The 18,960-nt window shown below is 43.9% G+C and overlaps 1 protein-coding gene across 1 annotated transcript; it reads right to left on the reverse strand.

Annotated features, from left to right (window-relative positions):
* Positions 1-1,226: 1,226 nt before the first annotated feature.
* Positions 1,227-18,006, reverse strand: LOC141005779 (aryl hydrocarbon receptor-like). Its single transcript, XM_073477805.1, has 11 exons — positions 17,740-18,006; positions 14,960-15,138; positions 9,418-9,524; positions 9,247-9,336; positions 9,009-9,123; positions 8,751-8,890; positions 8,076-8,278; positions 7,866-7,975; positions 7,619-7,760; positions 5,695-7,153; positions 1,227-4,831 (listed from the first exon to the last, which is right to left on the reverse strand). Exons 1-11 carry the CDS (start codon positions 17,796-17,798, stop codon positions 4,736-4,738), a joined length of 2,700 nt encoding a protein of 899 aa, XP_073333906.1. The 5' UTR covers positions 17,799-18,006; the 3' UTR covers positions 1,227-4,735.
* Positions 18,007-18,960: the final 954 nt, after the last annotated feature.

Here is an 18,960-nt window from a genome sequence, read left to right on the forward strand (position 1 = left end):
AACCTGAGGACTTGAGATGAAACCGGATGCATTAACCTCTTTGTTTTCAGGATGAAGGGTCCATTCAACAACCACGACTCACTGCAGGAAGGAAATTTCATCTGCTGTCGATTATCTTCAACTTGTGAAGTGATCGATATCAATCTACAGTATGTGGACTATATTTACACAGTGAATCATGAGAACAATACGTCACAAAGCAAATCTTTGTACAAAAGTGTCTCACGTTAAAGGGGCACTTCACTAATTCAATGCATGAAAATCAGTTTATGGGTCATGAAGACGACGACACCGGCTGCAAAGTGTCGTTTAATGTCTTCTGTGGCTCTGGATGGAGCTAAAACAGTTTTCCAATGTAGCATCACTCTTCTGTACCGAGGCCCATTTCCACCACTGTGACGGGAGAAAAGGGAAAATGTACATCATTAACCCCTCATGTCAAACTTTGTCTAAATAATAACTAAGTATCAATGAGACAATTAGTTTTGTGTTGTACATACTATGAAAAGTTGTATTTGGTGCTGATTAGCTCTTGTCAGCATGCTAACACGCTATAATGAGATGGTGAACATGGTTACTAAAGCAGCATGTACTTCTACTTCTACCTCAGTTGTTTAGGAGAATGCTGCAAGTGTTTTGCTGTGAAGCTCCAGAAATGTTTCATGTTATTTACATTCAGACAGGATACATGCTAACGCTTTTAGCTCAGCAGCTACAGTTGGTCCTTTATCACGGAGGGTGAGCATGTCATTAGCATTTCGCTCTAAGCACTGCTTCGCTCCAGTAGCTACATCCATGGCTACCATGGCTGTCGACCCTTCAGCGTCTTGTCACCAGAATAAAGAACAATCTTATGTCTGAAGACACAGTCCTGCCCAGAGGAGACACTGGAGAGACCGAGGGGAAAGTGTTGTGTCAGGGAGGCTGCTGGCGGTTACATAACGGCTTGTGGGAACACATTTATCTCAGAGGAGTGATGATGTGGGAGCAGGGAGGCTGGAACAAAAACACTGAATGTGCCATCGCTCCCACAGATCCTCCACAGATAACAACACAGCCTGGCAGCGCTGCAGACGGAGCACACCATCACAAAGGGCTCAACCCGATACCTGCTCACATCTAAAGTTATGACGTCAGCGGGCGACCCAGTTTGGATACAATCACACCGTGTCCTCACATGATCTCCTGCTTCATGTGTGGCACCGGGAATAACACATGAGGCTACCTGAGGGGTTACAGTTCTTTAATGGCAAAATAAATTAGATTCCTCAATGGTTACATCTTCTACGTAAGGAATACAAAGCAGCTACAGAGTTTAATGTTAGCTACAATTACAGAAGCACTATAATATGGCAATAATATCTCTTACAGGCAAAAAGTGCTCATTTATGAATACGATAACAAAGTTCTTCTTTGATGCAGCTGAGATGGAAACATGAACATATACAGTTTGTTTACACGGTTAGATCTGTTCGCACGGAGCTGCCGTCTCTCCCACGTCATGTGATGTCATGTCAGAAATCACGACCCGATTACTGGCTGCAGCATTATGCACATCATAAGTCTCGAGTCTGGAGATTCATCCACTAATTCATAATTAATAAATGTTCTGTAAGAAACTATAACTCACTCTGCTATGTAGCTGGAAGCAGATATAAGGACATTTTTAAGTGTTTACCCGTGTTTTTGGATGTTGGTGTAGAAACTAAAGTGGCTGAGAAATGAATTACCAAAAACTGCAGTTCCTCTAACGGCCACTCGAGGCTCCAAAAGCGAGTCAATCCCCAGAAGATGCCGTTTTAACCGTTTTATACGGTTTTGGTTTCGATAACTTATGTCACTGCTCATGACGAGGTGAATTTTATGACTCACTTGTTTAATTTATATTAAGGCTTAAAGTCACGCATAATTAGGGGCGTGGCCACTTTGAGTGACAGCTAGCCGCTTCACCTCAGTTAATTGCAGTCACTGATCTTCAGCTCTCGGCCGTGTTTGTGAAGAACCGCTAATGCAAATATTGAACAAAAAATTTGGCGGGGGCGAATTATTTGCGTGTCTAGATTACAACCAAAGTCAATGAAAAGACGTGAATAGGCGCGACTGACGGGAGTTTTTGCGTCATTTGCACATTCGCAGGAGTTGAAAATATTGAACTCAAGCAAGGATTTTCGCTTGATGTTGTGCTGCAAAAGCCTGACGGTGCCAACATTCACACTGAAATTGAGGAAGTCGGACTACCAGGTAAGTCATGGAAATATGTCTCAGCACAGCATAGCTCTTATCGATCCGAACTCCATTCAGGGAACAAGCATTTTAAAAGTGATTTCTGATTTCGCCGGTTATCACGGCGACGGCCATTATCACCGACTCTGAGCTTCATTCTGGCTCTTCAGGAAACGTTTGGGTGACGTCACGGTGGCTCTGTCCAATATTCAGTGGGTGGTATTGACGGATAAGGAATGACAATATAACACAGTTGTAAATATATGAAGTTGTAATTATTGACTGATACTGTAAAATAATAAACACTTAATAATGTCCATTTATTTGCTGTTTATATGCTTCTAATAAATGCTACATGTGAGTGTGACGAGTTAAGTTTCACTGTAGTTTTTATCTTTTATTTCACGGTGTCACTGCAGTTGGGATTTCAGTGTTTTGAAGAAGGGAAAGTACTGAAGTTAAATATATTTTACAGTGTTTTAATACTGCGTCGTGTCATGACATAAATTATTATTCTAGTTCTTTCCTCTTCGTGTTTGATAAACACAGGTTTCTACATTTTCATCTTTAGTTTCACAGCTGAATAAAATCCAAGCGACTTCTTTGGAGGCACAAACAAAACTAACCAATTAAAGGACACTTTCACAATTTTTCAAGTCTGCCTTAAAAGTACAGAGCCCAAGTGAACATGAAGTCATTCCTCCTGTTTGTGCTGGCTGCTAAGAAATCAAGTGAAGGGGACAAAATCCACAGTCCTGCCAACATAACAGATTAAATGCACAGTATGTAGTTCCTCAATCAAAAGAAGTAGCGCAGGATCACAGAAGCTGTTGTTGTCATTGTTAAACAACCAGCATTAACAATGAAAATCTGACGTGACTCAGGCAGAAAGTCTCACAGACGAGATTGTTTACGATGTTTACTCCGTCTGTCGACTTCCTTTCCAACCTGTGACGCATCATCTAACGTTTCCCTGGACGATACAGCGACAGGTGACCACACAAACATAAAAAGGCTTCCCCTCGACCCCGCGTAGCATGACTTAGTGTTAGTCTTAGTGACTTGAGTTAGCTCAGTTAGCCATGCAGCTAGAGGTGCGAACTATTCTGCAAGAGAACGGGTCGGGCTCGCTGGTTGGCTGCTGATTTCAGAAGATATCTGCAACACAACACGTAGACAACTTTAAAAATATCATCAAAACTCTATAGGAAAAAATAGGACATACTGCACCTTTAAATTTAGATTTTTTTGTAGTGACGACACCTTGTGGCTTAATTAGGTTTCCACATAAAATCTACTCGGATAGGGTTCAGAAAATATCACGTTTTGGGGTTAAAATACTGGTTCTGCTGCCACAAACACAGCTGGAAATCGTCCCAACACCTTGTTAAAAAGATCCTTAATGTAGTTAACTTCATGAGCGGATTCTCAGAACCAGGACTGTGGATTCTGTCCACTTCACTTACATCAGAAGCACGTTTAGCATGAACAGGAGGAGAAATCGGAGAAAACACAAACTGTGTTTTGAGACAGAAACAAGAAATAAACAAGAAAATAAACTGCCTTTGGTTGAGTTCACTGAAAATAAGAAGCTACATTAATAAACATTTCTATTAGGAGTCGACCGATGTGGCTTTTTCAGGGGTGATATCGATTATTAGAGATCAAGGAGACTGAAAACTGATATTCATTTGCAGTAAAAATGAAAATATTAATGTCAAAATTACAATTTACTTAAGTTCTGTTCTTAAGTACAACTTTCAGGTATTTTTACTTGAGTTTTTCCATTTTCTGCTACTTTATTCTTCCTCTCCACTACATTTATTTGATGAATTTAGTTACTTTGCATATTCAGATTATTCAGTATTTATATATCAACTGTGACGTGTCCGACACTGTTGTGGGCGGGACATTGTGTGAGAGGATGTTGCATCAGAGTCACAGAAGCACATTTTTAAATTAGTTCATTTTATCGACAATCTGACCCGATAATCGGTCGACCCCTAATTTCTATACTTTTAAAGTATAAGAACTCGACGTGAAATATGATGCGTCCTCTCAGAGATGCACAGACATAAACTACATATTCACAAGATATATTCACATTGTGACGAACAGTAGGAAGAGATAAACTGATACGTCCTTTATTCCTCGTTCTTTAGAAGCTGCAGCTGAGATTTCTTCTGGTGTTTGCGGCGATAAATCCTGTTGAGTCCAGCTTCCATCCAGCCGACAGGGCGCTTCACAACATTGTTGGTTACTTGCAGCACGAATACGTGAAAAAAAAAGAAGCTAATTACTGTGTGAAGCTGTTTGATTAATATTCGAAGAGACTTGAGATACTGAAATCATCAGTAAAATCCTGTGATGCAGAAAAGTTTGAAATGAGAACGAAGCATCTATAAAAATATCCGTGAAGGGAAACTCCTCGTCATCTCTTCGTTCGTCTGGAGGAATAATCTCAGAAGATTTCATCACGCGTTTTCATCACGTCTGTCTCCAGTCAGAGTCTCTACGGGCCGCTGTTTTGGGAGAGGTTGATGCTCCCTGTAGGAAGGGCAGGGAAGGCAAACGGGTCGGCGACGCCGTTCAGGGGAACTTTGGGGATCTGTGGGAGAGAAGTGTAGAAATACGGTGATTGATTATGATTAAAAGCAACATCTGGATCAGATTGGAGGAGATCAGTACAGTCATCCCTCCTGACGATTAGAAATCTGGTCTTGATACGTGATTAGTGAAGAATATTTAGGTTTAGGTTTGTGTCCGTTTCAGTTTGAGCTTCAAGGATTAATCAATCAATCGATTAGTTAACTATTAAATGAATCCACAACTATTTTGATTATCAATTAATCAATTTTAAAAATCTGTGACTAAACTGAATATCTTTGGGTTGTGGACATAACAAGATATCTGAAGACGTCATCTTGATCGACATTTCCCCCATTTTCTGACATTTTGGAGACCAAACAACTGATTGAGAAAAAAAACAAACCTTACAGATTGAAGGAACAGCTCGCCCATGAATGAAAATGTTTGTGTTTACAGATTAAACTGTGATCCGCATGAAGTTTGAGTCCTTTTCAGTCTCCAGCTGCTTCAGTTGTTTAGGAGAATGATGCGACTCTGTTTTACTGTGAAGCTCCAGAAATGTTTTGTGGACTACGAAACTTCACCTGACTTTCCATCAGCGTGGAGGGAGGAGATGATGACTGAATTTTTCATCTTTTGGGTGAACTGTTCCTTTAACATTGTGCAGAAACTTCCATTCATCGAGACGGTTCATCAGAACAGGGCAAGAACCGCCTGCAGCTCATGAAACATGTTTTCCAAGACAAATGAAAACCATCTGGACAAACAGTTGGGACGTATTCGTCCCAGAGATCCTGAAATCTGAGCTGTAGTTTATTAACTTATTTTCAATTTTACCTCAAAATGACTTCCAATGTGTTTTTAATGACGGCCTTGTTTTACCTGAGCTTCATCGTTCCAACAGAAGAAGGACGACTGTAACGATCCATTTTCAGGAGGATATCCTGAGCGACTGTCGTCTCCGCTCAGACGAACCAAGCCGTCAGCCACGTGAGCGCCGTGACCGGGCGGCTGCGTCGCTCCCTGGTTGACGACCGCCACGTTTGGACCGGGCGTTGTGAAGGGAGCGTCTGCGAAGTGTGTGGGCCCGTTGTGTCTCACAGGAACAGTAGCAGCGTTCGGTATGTGACCTTCTCTTTTTTCATACATGCAGCTGCCAGATAATCGCTGCGTTTGCGGGTGGAAAGACGGAGCGGTTGAGTCCACGCTGCCTGGTGTGTGTGAGGAATGTGTCAGTGTGTGGTGCTGAAAACTTGGCGGCAGCTGCTGTTGTTGTTGCCACAGTGAAGGGTTGTGAAGCTGTGAACCAGTGTGGTTTAGAGTATATTGCACTCTTTGGTCCGTCACGTCCAGGACAGACTGACAGCTGCTGTGGAAGTTGTTGGTGTTTTGGACAGACGGATGCCAGGACTGTTGTGTGGCGTCAGGCTGCGAGTGGACAGCGTGGCAGGACTGTGAAGTCTGTTGGTTGCCGCAGCGGTGATTGCTGCTGCTTGGCGGCCACAGTCGAGAGGTGTGTCCCTGGTGTGTGTTGTGACACTGTGTGGGTGAATGTGTGTGTGCAGCACTGTTTAGTCCAACACCACTGAGAACATCTCCCAGCAGAGTCTGCTCTCTGAATCCAGACCTCATGTCCGTCATCGGCTGCTTGTTATTTGGAAACACAGTCGCAGGATGCTGTCCTTGCATGGACAAGCTGTTCCGGGACGCGTGAGTTTGATCTGACCTCTGCACAAACCCACCAGTCTCCTTCCTCAGAGCCTCCTCCACGTACGTGAACACGTCATCGGCCAGGATGTGGTTGAGTTCCTTCGATGCGTCTTCCCTCTCGTTATTCATCCTGACGAGGGTGTTCTCCCAGTCCCTCAGCTCGCTCTCCTCAACTTCAAGACCCTCTATCCCTCCGTCGCCGATATCTCCCAAAATCTGCTCCAATGAGTCGATCAAGACTTGGTCCTCTGTGATGGACCTGTTCTGTGAAGTCTGGGTCTGGCCCGGCACGCTGAGCAGAGCGTGGCTGTCCAGGAAGGCCCGCTCCAAGGACGACTGGGGTTGTTCCAAATCCAGGTCCTCTATCTGGTCGAAGATCTGGAGCTGGGGACTGGGTGTCTGCGGCTGCGTGTAAACGGAGTGGTCCTGCTGGCGAAGTGAACCCAGAAGGGAGGCGGGGTCCAGAGCTTTCTCTGTTGAGGGCCCCGTGGTGCCCGGTGCAGCAGAGCCAGGAGGACCAGGCATGGAGAAGGCATCCATCCAGGTGTCGTACAGGACGCCTTCGCCAGTGGCAAGGTTGAAGGGCAGCTGCCGTCTTCTCTGGTGCAGGTGTTCCTCTCCTTCTTCGTTTCTACAGAAAGATAAGAAGTGACAAGCAAAGGACAGGTCGTCAGTTCATCACAGGCAGACAGACCTGGTTTTAACATCCTCAGTTTACTGTATTTGTAAAATGTGACATGTTCAGCGTCAATAAAATGTTTCTTCTTTCATAAATTGAGTGTAAATGGTGAAATCAGTGTAAACAGTGTGTTCAAACAGCTGCTAAATGTTGGCAGGAAAGACGCACTTAAGACACGAAGGCAGACAGGCTGGTACAGTGATGCCACATCAAACTGACAAAGGAAAGGAAGATCTTGATGTTTTATATTTGATGCCGAATTGACAAGAAGGCACCAATGATTTAGAAATTGTTGCAGACAGCGTTTCACAAAGTTTATAAAGTTCCTCCGAACTCAACAACTCACAAAATTATGCGTTATTTTAAGGGAGTCTGGGGACTTTCTCCACGGGCGACAAAGAAGTTGAAGATGCTTACGTGAGGGCTTTCTGACGAGCGATGATGAAGTCTGGTCGCCCTCCTTTGAAGACGATCCTGGCAGTCGCCTGAACCCACAACCAGTGTCCGGTTTTGGTGAGCAGCCTGAAGAACGTGAAGCCGCTGTCTCCGGTCTTTATCACTGAGGACAGAACAGACTGATGTTTTTAACCTTTCATTAGTGTCGGTGTTACAAGTATAACAGTGGACAGCGTGTTCAGTGTGTGTGTCCTGTCGGACGTCTCACTCTTGAGGTGGTTGTCGGCGCAGTACATCATGTCAGCAGCGTGGATGAACTGATATCCAGAGCCTGTTGTGACCAACTCGATCTCTGTGTATCCTAAAACCAGCTTCCCTCTGGAGAGAAACAAACGCGAGGACAGGCGGTTATAGAAGCTGGTTTCATCTCATGCATCAACACATCAACAACGATTTGAGATTCTCCAAAACGGCCAACCTGGTGTCAATGCCCATAGGAGCGAAGTCCATCCTGTGTTTGGTCTGGAAGATGAGCGTCTTCGTCCGGATCTCCATGACTGAAGGAGGCTGCACAGGTGCGGCGATGGCAAACAGAGCCAGCTGAGGAGGAGCCGCTGTCCCATCAGCCCCGGTGTTTCCCTGCAGGTGGAGGTACTTCAGACGCCCGTTGAAGTTTAGAGCCTGAGGTTGAGGAGACACAGTTACATTTACTTCACTGTGAATGTGAACAATTATAGTTGATGGTTACTTTGATAATTACGACTCTGCACTTTCTATACGCTGTATTCACGTGATGTGCAATGACCAACTGATGCTCGTGACAAAGTGCCGATAAGCAGGTTGGTTTTAGGCGTGTAGAAATACGCCACAGTGTGAAGTTTAACAGCCATGCCGTAAGAAATGCTGTTTCCCATTTTTTAGACAACACTGTGAACGCAGCGTAGCATCAACAGATTTGCGACGGCGTCCTCTTCAACAGGACAAAACTTTTCCTACAATTAGTTTTAGTTTGAATAAATTGTTGTTGTTGTTTCTTGACTTTAACTTTCAGTTTGAAATGTTAGTTGTTTAATTACTTTTCAATTTCAGTTCAGTTCACTTTTTTTTTTTTGTTTTCGCCCTAATTCTTAAGAAATGCTTTTCTTTATTGTACCAGGAATCCGGATGTGTTGTCCAGGAGGCAGCGAAGGCGACAGCAGAAGCTTCTTTCCAGGAAGGAGGAGTTCTCTGGAGGGATGTACTGCGGCAACAAGCTCACAGAGCCGCTGGAAGTTTTACTGCAGGACTGTCCATCTGCAGAGAGAAGAAAGAGACAGTATTGTTGTTTCATCCACATCCGATATTCTGACATCTCCTCGTCAGAGTGAAACTAAAAACCCTCTGTGTGTCTGAAGGCCGGTTGGATTCTTACTCTCTGCTCTGGAGTCGTTCTCGCCGGGGTTGAGAGCGAAGTGCAGCTGACACTTGAACATCTCTCTGTCGTCCGTGTGGATGAGCTCATAAACACTGTGGTGGACCACGTCGGACTGATGACGGACAGGAGGAGTTCACATTTACAAGAATTAATCGACTGTACGAACATTTTGGAGGATTGTGCTGCTGTTGAACCGTATGACACCACACAGAGAGGCGTTTCTGTTAATAAGTACCTGATGGAAGCCCAGAAAGTCCTGGATGGTCGATGATGTGTAGAAGACCGTCCCATCAGTCCTCACGACCAACACAAATCCATTTAAAGCCTAAAGAAGTAATGGAAATACACAGTAACACACATGCACACTGACAAACACCGTAATACATCCAGTGTTTTGTTGCCGTACCTGGAGAAGGAGCTCTCCCTCTGAGAAACTGACTCCATCCAGGGAGCCCGACTGTCCATTTCTGCCGTTTGTGGAGACGTTCGGAGCCGACCTCTTCTGGAGCGCCACTGCAGAATGAAACAGAAACAAACTCATCGGTCAAAAACATTCAACAACAAAAAAACAAACCATTTCCTCCATGTTTTTTTAGGAATAAGTTGTTCAATAAATCAGGCTGTGATTGATAAATGAACAAATCCTGGAAAGTTCCATGTGTTTGCTGCAGAAGTGGAGATTACAGACATTTTAGACCAAAAACAGTGAATAAAGTAACATTTTCAGGCAGATATCACAATGAAACTTCCCCCATTGATTTCTCACATGAAGACAATTATTTTTAAACGTGCACTCATTCTTATAAATGTAAAAAACTAACAAAAATAAACACTTAAATGTGTATTTTGGACATTTTCTTTCCTTTAACCCTCTGAGGTCCAGGGCATAATTGGCCGTTTTTGACTACTTTTGATTTTACCTTTATATTTCACCTTTAAACTGTTTAACTCGCCTTGTCTGGTGTCACTTTTTTCAGCACAACCTCACACGTGTGACTGTACAGTCATTTCTTCATTTTGACATACTGTATTAACACATTGGACCTACAATCACACAAAAAACATAAAATCCGAGCAGGAAAAGTTTGATTTTTTACTGTGAAAACCACGAACATGTTTAAAGAAACCATTTTTAAAACTTAGAATGCAAATATAGATTGTTGTTTGCTAAATTTGTACTCAAGTTTTTGAAATTTACAAAGTTATATACAACTATTTACTAAGAAGAACTCATGTTACAGAAGCAAAATATCACAAATCAACCATATTTTTTAATGTTTTCGCCTGTATTGTCTCGACTTTAGAGAGAAGAGAAGCACGAAACATTGCAGCCAAAGTAAACTCGAGTATCCAGCGTGTTTCTCCAACTCGCTGCATGTGTCTCTGCTGCATCCCTGCTAATGTTTCACTGGTTTATTTGTGGAACAGATAAAAGTATCAGTGACTTCCTGCAGGCAGCGTTAACCTCCACGAGCAGGGGGAGCAAGTGAGAGCATGTGCTGTTGTGTGTACACAGCTGCACAGTGTTCATGTATTTGTGTAACATGAAGTCATGCAGATTTCACCCAGAATTAGCTGCAAACGCTCACAATTAAAAGCGGGAAATAACGTATTTTGCAGACGGATGTTGAGAACAGGGGATGTGAGGGAAGTGTGGCTCATAATTTTTTGCACTTTGGTGTTAAAAAGGAGATTTTTAAGCTCTTGTGTAATCTAATCTGTGATCACTGGCACTCATTCAGCTAAGCAAAACCTCCTTTCCTTTCCTTACAGTAATGACTCTATGGCACGCTACCCTCCCCCCCCTCGTACTCCCACCGCCCTCCCTCCCTCCTTTTTAAAACAAACCCACTGGATCTGCCTCTCGTCTCCCCCCCCACAAACCCAGGAATTTGCCCTGTCATCTCGGTCAAGAGCAGCTTTCCACAAACTCAGACGACTGCAAGAATCTCCAGTTTGTTATTACAACGCGAACTGTAGCCGACTCAAATTGGCGCAATGCATCAACATGTCTTCGAGTGTTGAACTCAGCGGGACAGAAAAATGTGCAGCGGAGAGCAAAGACTAAACAAATCGGACAGTTTTACTGAAAAAAGCCGACGTGAATCTGTAACCCGGCCTCCCCTGCTTCACTTCACGTCCATCCTGTCCTGCCTACCTTCCTCTTCCTCTCCTCTTCCTCTCCCCCCCTCCACGTCTTCCTCCTGTGAAGTTTTCAAGGAAGAGGGTTCACACGCAGAGTCAGCGCACCTCCCGAAAGACGTGGGCCAGGAGGGGGGCTGACGGAGAGCTGCAGCCCTTCAGAACAAGACCGAAGCTGCCTGAAGGCTTCATCAGAGATTTAGTCAGACGGGGCAATAAATTCAGAAAAAACCCGATTCAGACCCGTTAATCAGGTCAGAACTTTCTATCGTGTTGCAACAACAGCTGGACTCTATCCTGGGGCAGGGTAGGGTTGGACAAGTTCAAATAATCTTCACCACAAATAAAGATTTCAGAGTTCAATGAGAAATACCGGCCTTCATTCATTCATACTGTTTACAGCAGGTCTGTTCGACTACTCTGAACAAAAGCAAAGTGCTGCGGGGCCTGACTTTCACATTCATGATGTCTGACTGCAAAGCTCGGATCTTTAATATGTTTAAAAAAATTCACTTATTAAGTTTTTCTCCACTTTGTTTGTTAGTTTTCATAATTGAAAAAGAAAAATGAGTTGGAGGTCTGCTTTACAGGGTTGCGGGTGGCTGGAGCTCATCTCAGCTGACACTGAGCGAGTGGCGGGGTACACCCGGACAAGTCGCCAGTTCATCATACAGAGGGGACTGACTTTTCATTTTTAGGTGAACTGTTCCTTTAACAACATTACATGTTAGAAACTGATACGTTTCCTATTTAATATTTGAATCTCAAAAGTTACTAGTAATGAAGGTTATCGGGTAAATGGAGTAAAAGTGTGAAGTGACCTGGTTTAAAATGGAAATAATCAAGTGAAGTAAAAACCTTTGACAGTATATAAACTTATTTCCACCTCTGGACACTCTTGAAGTTTTATCATTAGACAAAATGAAGCAGAGTCTGTCAGTGTGAAGCCTCAGCATCTCAGGCCTGTTTATGATTCAGCAGAGCAGAGTTATATCGCAGAAAAATGCAGCTGGAGGCCGAGTTAATGACACGCTGACCTCCATTCAACCTCGTTCACCCCTCGTTATCCACAAACACAGGAAGCAGACACGAACCACCAGCTCTGCACTCGGCCACGGCCCAAACTAGACAAACCCTCGCCACCGCCCCCACAACGGTGTCACACTTCCTGAACTGTGTTGACACGGGGTCACCATGGTTACCTTCGCCGCTAGCGACGGCTGCAGCAGCATCACCTGGGACTCATTCAGAGCTCACCTGCGACGACTGAGTCCGGTTTGTGCTTCAGTTTCAAACTAGACTGTTTCTGTGTGTTTACAGACGACAGAAGACGTCACTAGGCTTCACAAAACGCCCACTCAGAGTTTGAATGTCAAATTTCTTATCGTTGCATCTGGTTAACACTCAGATATATATATTACATATTATATATAAATAATAACAGGAGAAATAATCATAATTGTAACCAGATTTATTATCAACATTCAGAGAAGACGAATGTTGAGACCTGCTGCTCTACAGCTTAATTTATTAGTGCGATGAATGTGAGAGGAAGTAGTTTTTAAAATATGATATTTACATTTCTTAGTAAAAATGTTCACCTGCGATTAAAAAGACAGTAGATGGAGGAAAGTCTGATAATCTTTGTCTGATATTCAACAGGTGCAAGTCGCCAAAAATGAGTGCTAAATTTAAAATGGCCGTCTTCCTGTTGGGTTTAGGTCTCGACCACAAGAGACTGTTTTGTAGGTCAACGTGTGACACACGTGTACAAAATATCATACGTGGAGGTGAAAGCAGCATTAAATAATTACATTTCCACCAATTTGAGTAAAGTTTTGTGAGTTTTTGAGCCTGTTTAGACCTCAAAGAAACAAAGAAAGAAAGCAGAAGTAGTTTTTAAAATAGAAAAATCGCTTGTTAAAATATGATATTTACATTTCTTAGTAAAATGTGGAAAGTCTGCTGTCCTTTGTTTATTGGTACTTGGACGTCTTCATGTGCACAGGACGACTCAAACAAGAGAAGTGTTTTCATCTCACACATCAAACTGCAGCCCGGCCCTGGTTTTGATCTTCACGTAACAATAGCTTAAAAAACATCCAAACATATTTCTAACTATCCGTTAAAAAAAAAGCCATCAGAGATCACGTGAGGACTGCGTGGAAGTTTTGTTATTTTTAAGGCTTTGTTGTGCCCTGAACAAACATCCATCCACAATCAGAGGAAACTGCTGCGGAAGATTAGACGGAGAGTTAGAAGAAATTCAGGAGGCCACCGAGAGGTCCTCGCTCCAACAACAATGAACGTTTCATCCTGGAAAACTCGCGATCGACTCGACTCCAGCAGCGGTCTACCAGACTGAAGCTACTGTACAGACACTCATGATCCCCAGAGGATGAGCCATCTAACTCCGACTATTCACTAGGATGACCTCTTTGGTTTGTGGTGATGTGTCTCGTCAACTATCGAACGGACTACCATTAAATCTTGTAAATACATTCATGGTTCCCAGAGGATGAATCCTGCTGACTTTAGAGATCTACTGACTTGACTTCTACTGCCACTGGAGCTGCAACTATTAATCAATTAATCCATTTTTTTTTTCAAACATCGTCCGGTTCCAGCTTCTTAAATGTGAAGTTTGTGAAGGCTGCTCAGATTTGTCTTGTGAATGTTTAATGCTGCCCTCGATCATGAGCTCGGTTTGATGTAAAGGTGGATTTACTGTTGTTACATATCTTCTTGTTGCCTTGGTGACATTATGTGATGTTGACAGTTTGCTGGACGGACATGAAAGTCGCGAGGAGATAACGCGCTCATATTATGATGTGCGACGGCGCGGGGCTGAACGTGATGAGGTAGATACGGTCCTCATCAGATGGAGCCACTTGCAGCAGGTTTAACACAGTCGAGTTCCTCTCAAACAATCTCAGTTTCGAGTCTCTGAACTCGTTTGTAAAAAACTGCTGCGAGCTGATTCTCTTCATATTCAGAACGACATCTACGTCAGTGAGACGCGGTGGTTCGTTCACAAACACTCCCGTCTGTCCGGAGCCCTCATGTCGTGCCACCGTGCCTCATCCCCCCCCCACCTCCGCTCCATCAACAGCAGCGATCAGCCGGCTGATAGCAGAGCCGGAGAGGCACAAAGTGAGGGGGGAGAGGCCTGCTGGTGTAAAATCTGAGGCCTGTTCAGAATAATATACGTCACTGGAGTATAACTACGCATTCATCTGCACATTGCTTGAATACTGCCGCTGGTAAAGGTGATTTAAAGGGGCTCGACTTTGCATCAGGGCGAGTAAACAATGACTGAACTTTCATTTATGGGTGAACTGTTTTTGTACCTTTAAGGCACAGTTCAACACAGTAATCACACCTTAAGCTAACAGGAGGACGACTCCGTCATTTCAGTGGCACATTTTGACACCTGGACAATGTCCTGATGGTGGAGGCGAGCAACGGCCACCTTTACCTGTGTGTGTGTGTGTGTGTGTGTGTGTGTGTGTGTGATCAGCGTCAGAATAAAGACCTACTGTTCCAGTCGGCCCGTCTCATGTTCCCTCTGCATCGACTCCACCTCCTCTCAGCACACTCTCCTGTTTCCCTCCTATTCATTATTCCCAGTATCACGTTCCCTCTCTGACACCACGAACACTCAGAGCTCGGCCCGAAAAAGTGTCCGGAGCAGCACATTACACGTCTGTCCCGCACTTTCTCCCTCCTCACTTTAAATATTTCACACCTTTTCTGTGTAGCTTTTACTCTCAGTACCACAAAACCACGAGGCGGAGGCCACTGACCGTGGAAGTAACTCTTAACCTTGAGGTATCCCACGCTGAGCCGGAGGACGGACAGTTTGTCCAGGCGACCTCTGACCTCCTCGGAGAACGGCAGCAGGCCGGTCAGACGGTCCAGCTCCACGTTCAGACGGTCCCGGTGGCGTTTGGACGGATTGGTCTTCACAGGTGGAGGCTTCGCGCTTTAAAACAACACACAAGACAAGAGGATGAGTTCAGCGTCGGCCTACAACACATGAAAGTGGAATTTCCATTTTGATTTAAAAGTGGGAGGTAGATTTTTCATATCCTGCCACAGGAGCGTCTGTGTGTGTGGACGTAGGAGGCTCGTGTGTCTCACTGACACACTGACTCATCCTGTTCACGACAATAATACGTCTGTTGTAAATTCCTGTGACTTTCTAAGAGACGACGTCGGCTGCTGCCCAAATAAACTCTGAACCACATCAAACAAAGATTCAACTTCCTGGTTTTGAGAGAAAGCAGAGGCTGAAAGAGTCGTTCATACTTTTATTATTACGAGACTGAAAAACACACACAGAGAGAAATGTTCTTGAGATTAGATCAGCGCCGAGAGAAGAAGAACTCGGGTCTTGTTTTAAAGTGAAGTTGGAAATCCCACATTGTAGAAATACACTGTCTCCTCTCCTCCACGCTGATGTAACGTCAGGTGAAGTCTCGTCGTTCACAAAACATTTCAGGAGCTTCACAGAAAAACAGCGAAGCAGCTTGAGACAGCTGTAATCCAAGTCTCCTGAATTTCAACCAAATTGGTTTAAAAAGATTATTTACAACCTTTTAAAGATGAATTTCTAATCGAACTCTAATAAACAAGCTGTTCTCAGAGGTCCCAGAACACTGTTTGAAGCTAGAAAGGTGGCAGGGTCTGCCACACATAAACAAAGTAAAACAGTATAAATTCTGTTTATTTTGTTTGTTTAGGAAGGAGAAAAAATCAGTCAATGAAGATCTTTCTCTTCTCATTAACGTTTCTTCAGATAAACTACAGACTGATTTGAACCTGACGTTGGCGCTAAAAAGTCAGAGGATCACTCCGGTTTGTAGGATTCATCCTCTGAGGATCTGTGAGCGATCCACGTGACCGTCGTTGAGATATTTCAGAGGTGATGGAACCGATCAACCGACACGATCGTCCTGACCATCTGAATATAAACGCATTCGGAGCGAAACAGCTAATTCACCTCGAACACAGAGTTACATCATGACTCTGAGACGGCCTGCGTCTGTTGATCTTCCACTCGGCCTGCGCTGCGATTACTACAAATTACCACAACATAACTCCTCTCTGCATGTCGGGACACGCAGCGGCTCTGTGTGTCATCCCTCCGTGAATAAACACAGAGATCTGAGACGAGAGACGGAGGGAAGAGGAGAAAGAACAAAGCAGGCACGAACGAAGAGATGAAACAGTTAAAGCAAACAACAGCAGACAGGCGATGAAGCAACAGGGAGAGAAGTATCGTACAGTCTGCTGATGAGTAACACGGTAACAGTCACCTCCGGTTGTGACAAATACGGCTCGGGACTATATTTGGGAAACAATGCCAGCACGTTGCCTGAGGGAGTAAATAAATGAAGGCAGTGTATCCAAAACAAATCACAGGATGTCCACTGGACGTCACAAGAAGTGGAGCTGGCTCGTTAGAAAGCAGGTTAACAGTGTTTCTGCAGCTCGTCCTGCAGGATTAATCAGCCTGTTCTCAGAGGTGGAAGCGCTTTAACACAAAAATACATGAGATTTTACTTTATTGACTTTATTGACTTGGAAAATTATCTAACAAACATCATATGTGTGATTCATGACACGATTCAAACAGGATCAATAAATTATTTGTCTCTTCGTTCACTAACGTACACAGTTTGTCTGATAGGAGGTCCCATGAGGGAAACAGGACGACGCTGACTTCGGCTCTGTGTTATGGACAGTTTGGATAAAGAAACTATATTTATATTCACAGCAGAAGCAGATTTATATCCCCGTCTTTATTCCTTTGCAAAACATGTCGCCTGCATTACCCAGAATGCAACTTAGACCATCTGGAGGAAGATACAGCTTCAGTCCTCGTCATCAACACTCAACCACAAAACATGCAACACCGAATGATTTCCAGGAAAGTTCTCGTATAATTTCAGATAATTTGGGGCAGAAACTGTTGTTTGGCTTCTCTTAAAGGGAAACTTCACCACTTTTTTACACATTGCTCACATTAAAGTGTGTTTGCAGGTCTGAGTGGTCGTATGAAGCAGTTTGTTGTGAAGCTGCAGTAAACTGATAAACTGCCTTAAGTGATGTCTCTCAGTGGTTAAGTTGCATTGTGGGTAATGTAGGCCCCTCTGGTCTAGGGACAGTTTAAAAACACATTTTTTTGATCCCATGCACTCCTCTTCCTCGTGTGATTCATGGCACTAATCAGACAGGATCAATAACTTATTTGTCTCTTCATTCACTCACATACAACCCACGGGGGTCCACCTGAGGAGGGGGCGTGGCTTCAGCTCTCTAGTTGCTGCAGGTAAACTACCTGTGCCCCCGGAAATCATAAACCATCACACAGCCCGGACTGTGCTGGTGAATATCAAACTATCGATCGTATTAAATGATGATCAATACGCAGTAGTTGCACCGGCGGTGCTGAGCAGCGTCCACCCCGCCCACGGTGCGCTGAGCTCGGGCCTGTCGGGTCACTGCAGCGCGGTCCCCAGGAGCACACGCACACACGCACACGCACACACGCACGGCCACGCGTTTAAAAAAAACTTACATTTTCTGCACGGGCTTCTTCCTCCTCTTCACCGCGTACACGCCACCGTTGCCCGGCATGGCGGCGGTGACGTCTCAGCCAAGTGTCCAAACCAAGAAGTGTGATTTCTGTTTGTTTTTGTTTTGTTTGTTTGTTTTTTTTATCTCCAGACACACCCTGAATGTGTCTCCTCCTGTAAAACCTCGTCAAAGCTTCCAGGTGTTCTGACTTTAACTCCGCTCGGTCCGAACCAGAACAGGACGGGTCCACGTTGTGCGGAGAGTCGCGGGTTCGGCTGCCTTGTCGCTCAAAGACGAATCAAAGAGTCGTGAACTTTCCAAGAGCAGCAGGCGCCTGGACCAGCCCCTCCGCCTGTGCTGCTGCTGCTTCAGCCAATCAGGCGCGCTGTAGCACCGCCGCGTCTGTGTCGCTGCTTGTGATTGGTCTAAACCTTCTCCGTTTGTTTATGGTCGCTCTGAGCTGCAGAATAAAATACTGTACGTGTTAATTTAAGGTTTTCAGAGAGTTATATGTTGTTTATCCTCTGCACTTGAGTATTTTCCTTTTTACTGCCACTTTATGAAGTGATGAACACATGAATGCATCAATACTTTTACCTTTGCTGTGCAATAAAATACTGTACATGTTAATTTAAGGTTTTCAGAGAGTTAAATGTTGTTTATCCTCTGTACAGCTGTAAAGTTTGACATAAAGTGGCAGCAGCTTATTTTTAACATGTTTCTTTCCATCATGTTCTGAGTCGGCCATGTTCTCCTGGCTCCTGTTATTTAACCTGTGACTCCATCCAGTGGTGATGACGGCTATCACAGGTGAAGAAAACCTCACAGAAGGCTGACCACACTGTATTTATACTGCGTTACATCAGTAAAAATACAGAGCCTTAGTATTTACAGCAAAATGTAGTATCAAAAGTAAAAATACGCAGCTAGTACTGTAACCTACTGCACTAAAGTACAATTTTGATGTACTTGAGTATTTTAATTGTCTGCCACTTAATGAAGTGATGAACACATGAATGCATCAATACTTAAAATTCAGTAATATAATAAACATGACCCTGAAATGGGCCATTTAGCAAAGAGTACTTTTACTTTTGGTAATTTGAGAACATGTTGATGTTCATACTTTGTACTTTTACTAAGTAATTAAAACCATTTATAGTATTTCTACAGTTTTTGCTACTTTTACTTAAGTAAAGGTCTGAATACTTCTTCCATTACT

This window comes from Pagrus major, chromosome 12 (assembly GCF_040436345.1).
Source record: "Pagrus major chromosome 12, Pma_NU_1.0".
Classification (NCBI taxonomy): Eukaryota; Metazoa; Chordata; class Actinopteri; order Spariformes; family Sparidae; genus Pagrus; species Pagrus major.

Coding starts and splice junctions, on each gene's coding strand:
- LOC141005779 (XM_073477805.1), bottom strand. CDS start 17,798: ATGCCGGGCAACGGTGGCGTGTACGCGGTGAAGAGGAGGAAGAAGCCC. Junction 9,337..9,417: donor AGGGAGAGCTCCTTCTCCAG/GTACGGCAACAA, acceptor TTACTTCTTTAG/GCTTTAAATGGATTTGTGTT. Junction 9,124..9,246: donor ACTTTCTGGGCTTCCATCAG/GTACTTATTAAC, acceptor GTCCGTCATCAG/TCCGACGTGGTCCACCACAG.